Genomic DNA, 12,423 nt, shown 5'->3' with positions numbered 1-12,423 from the left:
GTGAACTATCCCTTTACAAAACCATAAAAATGCTTCATAATGCCTGACCGGGAGCACCTGAAACAAGAACAAATTCCAAATAAGGCATTTCAAACAGCAATACAAGAGACAAAAGAAAACAAGATTTGCTGCTAAATGAGATAAACTGATTGTAATCACAAGACAGAGTCAGAATCCATAAAATCTTCAATAAGAGCAAGCTTACAGATCTGTTTATAATTGAGTTTTGAAGATGGGAAGAGATGCAATTTCACAGAGATGATGGTGGAGGGATTTCCAGTGTCTAGGGGCTGTGGCACTTTTATTTTTAAATCTTTTCATTTATAGTCTAAGGAGGATGTTATCAACTTAAAAAAAGACTTTAAGCAACTCTAAGTCATTAAAATATGTCTGGACTGTTTGGCTAATACTTTATTTTGAAGCTCCCTCAACAATATAGTCAGCTATATTTCCATCCACCTATTTTTTGCGTTCGATTTAACCGATACAGAATCATTAAGAGAATTTTTTTATTTCACCCCTAGTCATTTCCCACCACTTTTCTTCTACTTCTAGTTGCTTTCAAAAACAATATTGATTTTGTTTACAGAAGGGTCAGTGGTTCAATTTGTGATCTGTACAACAAGCCCATCTTCTCATGAAAGTGTCCAGGATGTGTATCTGAAATGTACAACAAAACAAAATGAGGCACCGATTTTCAGTTTTCCAGTTTTTGTTTTTCAACTAACTCTATATTAACAGTCACTGTAAAACCCAACAGTCAACTTTTTTAAACAAAATAAGTGTAATTAACTCAAAATGAACTGAAAGTTAATTCTACTCATTTGAAAAGTTTTGAACTCAGTGTTGAGGGTAATGAGTTAATTAAATACCTCATCGTTCACAATACTCGTATAGATTTTTTTTTTCAACTCAAATGGTTTGTTGTAATCGGTTTCCTCAAACAGTTTGAGTTGCCTTAACTTATTAGGTTTTATAGTACTCAGTGGGTTTGAGTTCTCTTTATTTATTGAGTTTTAATGTGTTCAAATTGCTTTATTTACACAAATTGATTAAGTTCACAATACTCATTTGTATTAGATTTTAAACTTAAATGGTTTGTTGCAATTGGTTTCCTCAAACGGTTTGAGTGACCCTAACTTTTTGGGTTTTACAGTGTAATACTCAACTGATATCTTGTTTAAATGTAACCTCTAGAAGGTAGTAAAGGAACCATGAAAACCAAGTGTAAGTTTTTTTTTTTTTTTGTAAGTATGGGGAATTACCTGTTTAAACCTGCTGCACAGGCTTGTAATTTCCTGCATTAATGGTTATTGTTAATATCAGTATCACAGCCTGCAAGCTGTTGACGATCCAAATTGTTCTAAATACTTTTTCTCAATCCATGACCACAAAAAAAGGCTTGCTTCCCCCTTTTAAAGTATGCAAGTGTGAAATGTTGCTTTGTGTTTTAAAGATGATAACCCAGGGTTATGCTCAGTGTGAACAACTTAAATGCTGTTGATGGCTGTTGTGAATGGCAGGCTAACAGGAATACGGGGCACAATAGGAGGATGTTGATTCAGTATTAGCTGCTGTTATCTGACGCCGGGCCTCTGCATGCATCAGGATATTCAGCGATGTCTTATTATCACTAAAGAAGTATTTTAAAAGCATTATCAAAGTCATGCATATATATCTGTGGTGTGTGGGGGCATTTTTTTCATTGGACAACTGCAGCAAAACAAGGAACTGTTTTTGGTTTATGTTGGATAAAAAAAGTGTAGTTTCTCCAGTGCTTAAGGAGAAACAGTGAAAGGTCACCAAACCTCTGGTGCTCTGAGCACAAGGACCATCACTGCTTCCTCCCGCTTAGATCTAAAATCACAGACACATTTAAAATCGAACACAAGCGTCTTTTTGAAAATTGTTTATTTGAATTGAGCGTGATGTGTTTCCCCTGCTTCTCTTCTGTTTGAAGTGGGCTAGGACCTTGTCCACTATGTTTCCTCATGGTTTGGAAAGATGAGACATGCTTCCGCCCCAAGTGCTGGGAATCTTTGAGACTTTCCAGAGCTCTCTGGTCCCAGAGGACAGCTTGTGTATTTCTCCTGAAACTTTCATAAAGCTATATATAAGTTTGAATCTTGTGGATTGCCAAGGTGGATCAGGCTTGTTTTTGGCTTCGAATGAACAGTCTTAGCCTTCAGTAAGAGAGAAGTCATGTATGAATTCATTTAAAGAATAGTTTATACACCTTTTAAAATAAAAGTTCTTCATATGCATCAATGATAAGAAGCTTTGACATTTATGAAATGTTTTTTTCAACAAATAGGTAAACTTTCTGGTGACACTTTCTACGAAGCCTATGCTCATAATGAATTCCATTTATAATTATTTATAATCAAGCATAACAATAATAGAAATGAATCGATAAAGACAAAACAAAACCTATACTGCATCATTCATTCATTTTCCTTCAGCTTAGTCTCTTATTTATCTGGGGTCTTCACAGCTGAATGAACTGCCCTTCCAGCTGCAACCCAGTACTGAGGAACACCCACACACACTCATGTTAACACACTCTATGGCCAATTTAGTTCATCCAATTCTCTTATGCTGCATGTCTTTGGACTGTGGGGGAAACTGAAGCACCTGGAGGAAACCCACGAAAACATGGAGAGAACATTCAAACTCCACACAGAAATGCCAACTGACCCAGCCGCGACTTGAACTTGAACCTTGCTATGAGGCGAAATTTTTAACCACTGAGCCACCTATACTGCATTATAATAATTATAACAGTAACAGTTTAAAGCTACATTTATAATAGCACTATTTACAATTATAAGTGATTTAGGTATTTATTTTTTATATGTATGTTCTTGACACATTATAAGTAATACTGTGTCTGAAGTACTGATTTTTGAGTATCAATTAGTCAGGCATGATTGTATTTATAAAGATACAGTCTGCCATTGTTATTCTTGATAGTAAAGAATTTTAAACAGAGCTAAAATCTGTTATAAGCATGGACTTCATAGAAACTGTTACCATTTTTTTTTTTAGGTGGACGTTTTTTTTTTTTTTTCTTCACAGTTCATTTAAAGAAGAAAATGGTTCTGTTGGTTCCGCCTTTGGTAGCTTTATGTAGCTTTAAAATGATGCCAGTCCAAAAACCATTAAAGAGACTATAATGTGTCTCATCTATGCTAATAATAATGTATTATTTTTGTGTCATTGCAGTTTCGATGTGGAAAATGGCCCGTCTGCGAGCTGTAGTCCTTTGGACCCCCAGGCCTCACCAGGTTCTGGCCTGGTTCTGCACACAAACTTTCCCGGCCACAACCAGCGGAGAGAGTCCTTCCTCTACCGCTCAGACAGCGACTATGATCTCTCACCAAAGTCAATGTCCCGAAATTCGTCTGTCGCCTCAGAACTGTGAGTATGAACATTCTATTTGTTAAAACTATGAATATCTTCCTTTCATTTAATGTTGAAAACAATATCTTAAACTGCCCTAAAACTGCTTGCTGGTCTCAGTTTGTCTTCCAGCCTGGACTGGTGTGCAGGTTGTGGGAATTTGTTGGCAGGTCAGGATGACAGCTCAGTTAAACCTTCTTCAAACAGCTAAAACCAGCATGTTTATTTTGTGCTGTTAGATAGAGAAACCGATTATTGGTTCCCATGTCGCTTGAACTGATGCGGCTACAGTGATCAGTCATGCCACATTAAAGAGTGTCAAAACCAAGATTATTGTTGGTAATTTATGATAATGAGTAGAAATACTTTGTTTTATATTTCAACAAAGTACAAACTGATTGTGACTACTGAACAGCAGGTAAACTACAAATAGTGTTTGGAGAAATTTACAGATTAGCAGAAAACAGGATATGCAAAAAAGCAAAACAAATGGATTTTGAGATTTAATAATCAATAATCAATATTGATGAAAGGTGATAAATCAGTATGATTAATCCAACATTGCTGTTCGCTCAGCTGCCATTAACTGTTGTAATTAATCTGTGTTGTGTGCATAAAAGACACTGACACAGTCAAAACGCGCCATTGGAAATGGAAACAGAAATTATGCTGAGATAAGTAATTTTATCATTTCTAATTAAATGTAATATGTATTATACATATTACACATATACATTTGTGATCAGTGGGGCTGTTTACACCTGGTTACTTTATGTGTTTTGGTAACACTTTATAACAGGGGTGTCAAACTCAATTCCTGGAGGGCCGAAGCCCTGCACAGTTTAGTTCCAACCCTGCTCCAACACACTTACTTGTAGGTTTCAAACAAGCCTGAAGGACTCAATTAGTTTGATCAGGTGTGTTTAATTAGGATTGGAACTAAACTGTGCAGAGCTGCGGCCCTTTTAGAACTGAGTTTGACACCTGTGCTTTATAATAACTACACAATAGGATTCATCTATTAAGCATTATCAAAAAGTTAATTCATTATCTGTTAAGCATTAACTCTACATAAATAAATGTTAGTTAGCAGTTAATAAGCTTCAAATCCTGTATTCGTGACTTTTGTTTATAATATGCTTGGTGATTGTATTTTTATACTTCATTACTTATTAATTGTTCATTACTAAGTTCAGTATTGCATTCTTTACAAATCATTTAGCAGTTTAGCACTTTTAAAACCATTCAGAATGAGTTGGTAAACGATTCATAAACTATTCAAATCATCATTTCTATATTTTATTATTCAGGCATATAGTAACGGTCACTATGCATGTTAATAAATGCTTTAATAACTCAACTTGCAGTTTTGTGTCCTAAAGTAGAATAAGAAGTAAATAAGAAGCAATCTTATTTAAAAAAAATTAAATTACTGTAAACTTTAAATATTGCTGAATAACAGAAGTGTTAAAATACAATTAGAAATAAATACAATTTAATAAAATTGGATATAACAACAACAATATAATAATTTACCAATAAAATAAGATGCAACATATCAATGTTATTTAGTGATGTTTAAATTGTACTGTAATTTTTTTACAGAAGATTGCAAAGATTAAATTTTTATTTGATACAGTTTGATTTGTGTTTCTTTGAATGAATAGACATTTATAGTCATTTCTTTCTTTAATTGTCATTTATAAGGGATTTACAAAGCATAAATAGTCCTCACTTTAGGACACAAAACTGCATGACATTAAGTTAACAAAGCATGTATGAACATACACAGTAACCATTACTAAATGTCTGAATAATAAAATATAGAAGTGTTGATTTGAATAGTTTTGTTAATGGTTTCTTAACTCATTCTGAATGATTCTAAAAGCCACCAGCTACTCTTAAATGCAAATGGTTTGTAAATAATGTGATACTGAATTTAGTACAGAACAATTAATAAGTAATAAAGTATAAAAATACAATCACTAAGCATATTATAAATGTGCTTGTAAGCAGGAATACAGCATTTGTAGCTGTATTTATAAACAGCTTACTAACGTTTATTAATGCAGAGGTAATGCTTAACAGATAATGAACTAACTGTTTGCTAATGCTTAAAAGGTGATTTATAGTGTGTAAGTGTTACCTGCATTTTTTTTCCCTGATCAGATAGCTATCGAATTGTGAAAATGGCAAGTCTAAATTTTTCAAACATTTCAGACAGATATAAATCTGATCGCTCAAACCACTCCACAAGGTGATTCGAGACACATTGCAAATCAAACTGGACAGTTCTCAAATCTGGTCTGGTTGTTGAAACCACATATGAAAAATTATTCCAAAAAGAAATAAAATATAGGCAAAAATAAAAGATGTTGTTTTTGAGAGAGTAGATTATACACAAATGTATGTAAACCCTTTACAGTCTTGCACATAGTCTATCTTTATGACAAAAGTAGATTGAGTTTGGATTTAGTTTCATTTAGCATATAATAACTGTATTTGCAGAATGTTGTGCACAGGTAATTATGTTTTACTGGAAAACGAGTTAATTAGAAAGCTTCCTGTAGCATACTATATAAAAATCTGGCAGCTGGCTCTATGCAACTCACATGGTCGTCCATTGATGCTAAGCAGGGCTGTGCCCGGTCAGTACCTGGATGGGGACCCCATGGGAAAGCTAGGTTGGTGACAGAAGTGGTGTTAGTGAGACCGGCAGAGGGTGCTCAACCTGTAGTCTGTGTGGGTCCTAACGCCCCAGTGTATTGATGGAGACTCTATACAGTAGATGTTAAACTGAGGTCCTGACTCAGGATGTCCTTCGAAAAGGAGTAGGGTTTTAACCCTGGGTCCTAGCAAAATTTTCCCACTGGCCTCTGTTCATCATGGCCTCATAACCTTCCCCATATCATAATTGTCTTCATCACTTTGTCCCTCTCCACCAATCAGCTGGTGTGCGGTGTGTGGTCTGGCCCAATATAGCTGCCGTCGCATCATCCAGGAGGATGCTGCACAACGGTGGCTGAATAGAATATGTAGCTTACTTTTCTGTAAAAAATTATAAGTGAATTAAATTCAGTATATCTGATCCTTTAGTCAAGTTAATCTAGTTAAATTTGCATAAAGCTTGGAATTTTAAGATTAGATTTCTATTCGTTTAGCAGAGACACATTTAAGTGGTCAAATGTACAGTATATGGAACTCTTTTCACAAATAATATAGCTATCCGATCAAAGAAAAACACATGAATTGACCAAGTTTAAACAGGCCCATTTTGTAATTTGTAAACACTCATTTCCTTTACACACTCATTGTTGCATATATAGTGATTATAGAAGTTTATTCACTGTGGGATCCTTGCTCATCTGTTATCCAGAAAACATGAGGAGTGTCTGTGTGCGCTGAATATTTGTTCTGTTATGCAGAGGAATTCATTATTTGTTTTAAAGCCATTATTTGTGTCTTTTTAAATACGGTGTCCGGCCTCAGGTACAACTCTACAGTCTCAAATATACTTTATGATCAAACCTTGATAACAGTGTGCGTTTAATGACTTCATCTGTTGACATGATGTAGGTGAATTGAAGAGCTCATGCAAATCCATATCCCTACGATCAGAGGCTTTCTTAAAGGGATAGTTCATCTAAAAATGAAATTATACTCACCATTTAATGAAACCCTTTGTTTTTTTTCTGCTTTTTTTCCCCAAAAGATGTTTAACAGAGTAAGGACATTTTCACAGTATATTATCAGTATATCTGATAATATTTCTTTCTTCTGGAGAAAGTCTAATTTGTTTTATTTCAGCTAGAACAAAAGCAGTTTTGAAAAAAAAAAAAAAAAAAATTTAGGAACCAAATTATTAGCGCCTTTAAGCTATATTTTTTCGATAGTCTACAGAACAAACCCTCATTACAAAACAACTTGCCTAATTACCCAGTGGCGTAGCGCAAAATGCGGAGGCCCCCCTGCAGGGATCACCGACGGGGCCCCCAGTTGAAGGGGGGGGGGTATATACACATACACACATAGATATACACATATATCTATGTTCGGGAGTTTTCCTGGATGTTAGTATGCATTTTTTTTTAATATGAAAATTTTTATTTGATATCACTTTTCTACATTGATGGATCACTTATCGCACGGGCATTCCTGACAAAAAGCTTGTGTTTGTGTGTATGAAAATGTACTATTCACTCTCCCTGTTAAATTTGATCTAATCATGTGCTGAAATACACCTCCTCTCCTGCTTTCACTGCTCATACTGACGGAGGGAGCGATTCGTTTGTGAATGAATCTCCATTATGAACGACTCGTTCGTTAGCCGACAATAATACAATTTTCTGGCAGCGCAGCATCTCTTTGTCATATTTCTTTTGCATTGTTTGCTGATTTTATTTAACAAACCTAGCATAAACCGAGTGTTTAGTGCAAGTTGGTGCTACTTTGCCTTATGGTGAATGCAGTAAGTGACTATAGCTATTATTATCAATAACGTGACCTGTTTAGCACAAATTTCAAAACATACAAAAACGTAAAAAACTTAATCCTATGAAATGTTCTGCCTTTGTGCTTTGTTTTCTTTGTTTGCTCGTTACTACACTCGTAGACAGCGCTTAAGTCCAGCATCTTCACGTAATAACACTGTCTTGACTAGTGCGGTTGAATGACATTTGTCCTGGGAGCACTGTACCAATGTGGCGGCGCTATAGACGCATGCTCAGGGTCCCTATGCGATATCTAGTGTATATATCTATGTCACAAATTGAGGAGCGGGGAAAGGAGGCGGAGTGGCGTGACAACGCGGGGAATCCTTCACAAACTGAGGAGCGATCACAAACCGAAAGTGGCGAGAGCGTCAAAGTAGCCAGAAGTCATTCATTTTTTAATGAGAACCGGCGGCGAGAAACAGCGGCGCGTCTTCATTGGCCATGACGCGGTTCGGCGGCAAGCAATCAGAATGAAGTAGTCCACTGCTTGAGCGGAGTTCAGAGAACACAGACCTGTAAACTTTGGTTCCGACCACAGTTGTTCCCAAGAGTTTTATTATTGCGATTCCTGGATTTTCAATTATTAAAAATCGCGACGACGTGGGGCCCCCAAATCACGCGGGGCCCCCCCGCGGTGCGTGCCCTGCGGGCCCGTCCGCTACGCCACTGTAATTACCCTAACCTGCCTAGTTAACCTTATTAACCTAGTTAAGCCTTTAAATGTCACTTTAAGCTATATAGAAGTGTCTTGAAAAATATCTAGTCAAATATTATTTACTGTCATCATAGCAAAGATAAAATAAAGCAGTTATTAGAAATGAGTTATTAAAACTATTATGTTTAGAAATGTGTTGAAAAAATCTTCTCTTCGTTAAACAGAAATTGGGGAAAAAAATAAACAAGGTGAGTAATAATTGGGGGGGGGGGGGGGGGGGGGGGGGTCAATGGCTAATGGTTACCAACAATATACAACTTATTTATACAATATTTGTGTTCAACAGAAGAAAGAATCTCAAACAGGTTCAGAACAAACAGAATATGAATATGCAAAATAATGACATGAGTTTTGATGTTTGGCTAAACTATGCCTTTAAATGGAGTTTTCTGCTGTTATTTTTATCATATCTAATTAAATTAAATTAAATTTGTATTTTATTTTGGTAAGGATTATTTTGTTTTTGGGAGAAAAGCATGTAACAAAATGTCACTCTTAGCAGTGTGAATGCCTGGAAGTTTGTTAAAGGGTTAGTTCACCCATTCTGTCATCATTTACTCATTTCCACTTGTTCAGAACCAGGAGTTCCTTTCATCAGTTGAACAGTGAACACAAAAGAAGATATACTGAAGAATGCTGAAAAACAACAACTATTCATTGTGTGTATTTGTAACTACTATGGTTCTCAGTGTCGACTTTTTTGGAACATTCTTTAGAATATGTTATTTTGTGTTCAACAGAATTATTAAAAATTTCCCACTTAAGTAAATAGTGAGGATTGAAGAAGTTTTTATTTTTGGATGGACCTCTCTATAATAGCATTTTGTTGCAAAGGTATTTTTAAGTTCTTTTTACTTCTTAGCAAAGAATGAACTGCTGTATAACTTCACCATGTGTTTAATAAAGCAATAAGTCAATGCATTGAAAAATGACTTTTAAATGTAAAAATAAATTTAAAAGTAAGAGAGGGTTCAAATGTTGATTTGTTGCTCCCACGTCTGGACTGGCTTTTTTTTTTTTACTTGGTTTATTGTCAACTCAAGAAAAGCATGAAGCAAAAGGAAAAGCAAGGGGTACATACAGTAAGAAAAGTAATTGTCAAACGTCTTTTTAAAAAGCTTTTTAAATTGCGCATTTAATTGCACTTTAAATGATCTGTAAATATATTTTCTTATATTAGAAAATATTGGTCTGCCACTGAATTATGAGTAAATGTCAATGGGGCCTTTCTTTGCTAAACATTATTTGTATAGAACTTTCAACAGCGTGCATACATGGAGCTCAGTCAAAAACTGTTAAGTCCTGGATTATAGCTTTTGATATTGTCAAATCTTTTTGTTTCTCCTTCTAATGTGCAGCTTTTCTGTTTATATGTACTTTATGTATCTTATGATGTGACAATTATTTGTGACTTACTTTACTAATTATTATGTACTTACTTAACGTCTGCTCTTTATTTGCCTTAACATTATTATTATTATTTTTTTTTTACAGCAATATTTTGACTTTTGTTATCATAGAACAAGTTCACCTGGCTGGGGGGGTGGAGATATAGTTATATGCTGTATCCTTTCTATATTAAGCAAAAACTGAAATAATAAAAAGAACTGTTCACAAAATTAATCAGCGTTTTAAAACATGAATTAAATAAATATTTATAAAATTGTCAATTCATTTTTACATTTAAAAGTCATTTTAAGTGCATTGACTTATTGCTTAATTAAATTGTGTTTTAAAATTCCTTTAATAAAACACATTTAAATGTGTCTATTTATTTGTCCATTAATTGTACATTTAAATTGTGATTCATTTATACACATTTTAATGCTTCAATTATTAAATTAATAATTAGATTATTTCTAACTGGCACTCCTGGTCCTCCATAGTTTTGGGCTGTTTTTAACAATCTAAGCGAGATCTTAAAGCTCCAAGGGGATGTCCAAATTCACTTTTGCTTTTTTAAGGAAAAAAAACGGTCTGTGCACCAGCACATGGTCTAACACGGTTGTGCCTATTCTCTTAATGAGCATCATGTGCATTAAACCATTCAGAGATTAATCTCCCATCAGTGCCTTTTAAGATTCAGTTGCATCGAGCCATGGCACACTTGCTATTTACATGGTGGAATTTATAAGTGGAAAAATTTGTTTACTAGCTAGAAAACTGTTAAAGACCTGGGGTCTGTTCTTCACACGTGGATTACTCAATTAGCTGGATTTGGATATTGACGATTTGACACGATCCAGGATCGTTTCATTCTTCAAAACTCATCTGAGACTTGTTGTCATAGTAACAGTTCTGGTAGACTAAACCTGTGTGTGAACAGGTTCATTTCATATAAACTGGATTAGAGCGGGTCAGTTCAAGCAAAGATAATACTAAAAGAATGTACCGAATGCTGATATTTTCTTACAGTATAGGTATATATACTTGGGAAATATATATATATATATATATATATATATATATATATATATATATATATATATATATATATATATATATATAAAGTTTAAAAATATATATTAATAAAACTTATGCAATCTGCTCTCTGAAATAAAAGTAAAAGACTGTCACCTGGTGGTTCAAAGTGAAAATTTGATTATATAAACTTTTTAGATGCAAACGCGTACATGCACAATATTGGACTTTTTAAAAAAAGAATAATAATTTGTGGTCAAAGTGGTCAATACCTCTACCGATATCAAAATGCTTTTTTGGTATAAAATTAATTTATGCAGTTATTCCTTATTCATTCATTCATTTTCTTGTCGGCTTAGTCTCTTTATTAATCCGGGATTGCCACAGCAGAATGAACCGCCAACTTATCCAGCAAGTTTTTACGCAGCGGATGCCCTTTCAGCCGCAACCAATCTCTGGGAAACATCCACACACACATTCACACACACTCTCATACACTATGGACAATACCTAATTCACCTGTACCACATGTCTTTGGACTGTGGGGGAAACCGGAGCACCTGGAGGAAACCCACGCGAAGGCAGGGAGAACATGCAAACTCCACACAGAAACGCCAACTGAGGCGAGGTTCGAACCAGCGACCCAGCGACCTTCTTGCTGTGAGGCGAACGTGCTACCCACTGCGCCACTGCCTCGCATGTTATTCCTTATGTTGATTTAAAAAAAAAAAAAAAACTTGAGTAGGCCTATAGGTTACTATAATAAAGAAAATCTTCTCTAAATATAGAACTAAATACATTGATATGCATTGAAATACATTATGAATACTCTTGACACATGAAAGTGTAAAGCCTGCAGCTCACAACAAATGTGGAAAGTTATTGCGGATCACATTTAACAAAACGTTTACTGCTAATTTGATGTAATTTTGCTCACATGGATAATTGAATATTAATCAGATATGTCATTACGCTGCTGTGCTGTCAGCCAATCGTTGCATTGCTGATCATGATTTCGAGGATAGCTAGATCTGTGCTTCACAACCCACATGCAGTGATGCAGAGATTAGTTTATCCAGACATTTTAGTCTGATTTGCGAACTTGTTTGAAGAACCAAATTACCCAGAGATCAGTTATCAAGATTAAAAGATTCAGGATCTGCCAAATCATCTTAGATCATTTAAGCGAGGTACGAAGTACGGACTTCTGCTGTACAAAGAGAAAGACCATCTACAAAATAGACCAGCCTCTTACTTTCGAACCCCGGAGTAAGGAAACAGTGGGGTGCTCACTCCACTGAAGACATCCATTACATAGCCTATTTAATTTCCGAATTTATTTTGAAAAGTGCAAATATTTGTTTCAAAACTTTCAAAATTCAGTTTTAATTT

At 35.0% G+C, this 12,423-nt stretch overlaps 1 protein-coding gene across 13 annotated transcripts in view; it reads left to right on the top strand.

Annotated features, from left to right (window-relative positions):
• Positions 1–12,423, top strand: part of pde4ba (phosphodiesterase 4B, cAMP-specific a) — a 331,706-nt gene that overhangs the window by 248,163 nt on the left and 71,120 nt on the right. For all 13 annotated transcript variants that reach the window (XM_068221992.1, XM_073954262.1, XM_073954263.1 and 10 more), the window contains one exon: positions 3,226–3,420. In XM_068221992.1, coding sequence (XP_068078093.1) covers positions 3,226–3,420 — 195 coding nt within the window. The remainder of the gene's footprint in view (positions 1–3,225; positions 3,421–12,423) is intronic.

This window comes from Danio rerio, chromosome 6, assembly GCF_049306965.1.
Source record: "Danio rerio strain Tuebingen ecotype United States chromosome 6, GRCz12tu, whole genome shotgun sequence".
NCBI classification, from domain to species: domain Eukaryota; kingdom Metazoa; phylum Chordata; class Actinopteri; order Cypriniformes; family Danionidae; genus Danio; species Danio rerio.
This window is presented reverse-complemented; position numbering and strand designations above follow the sequence as displayed.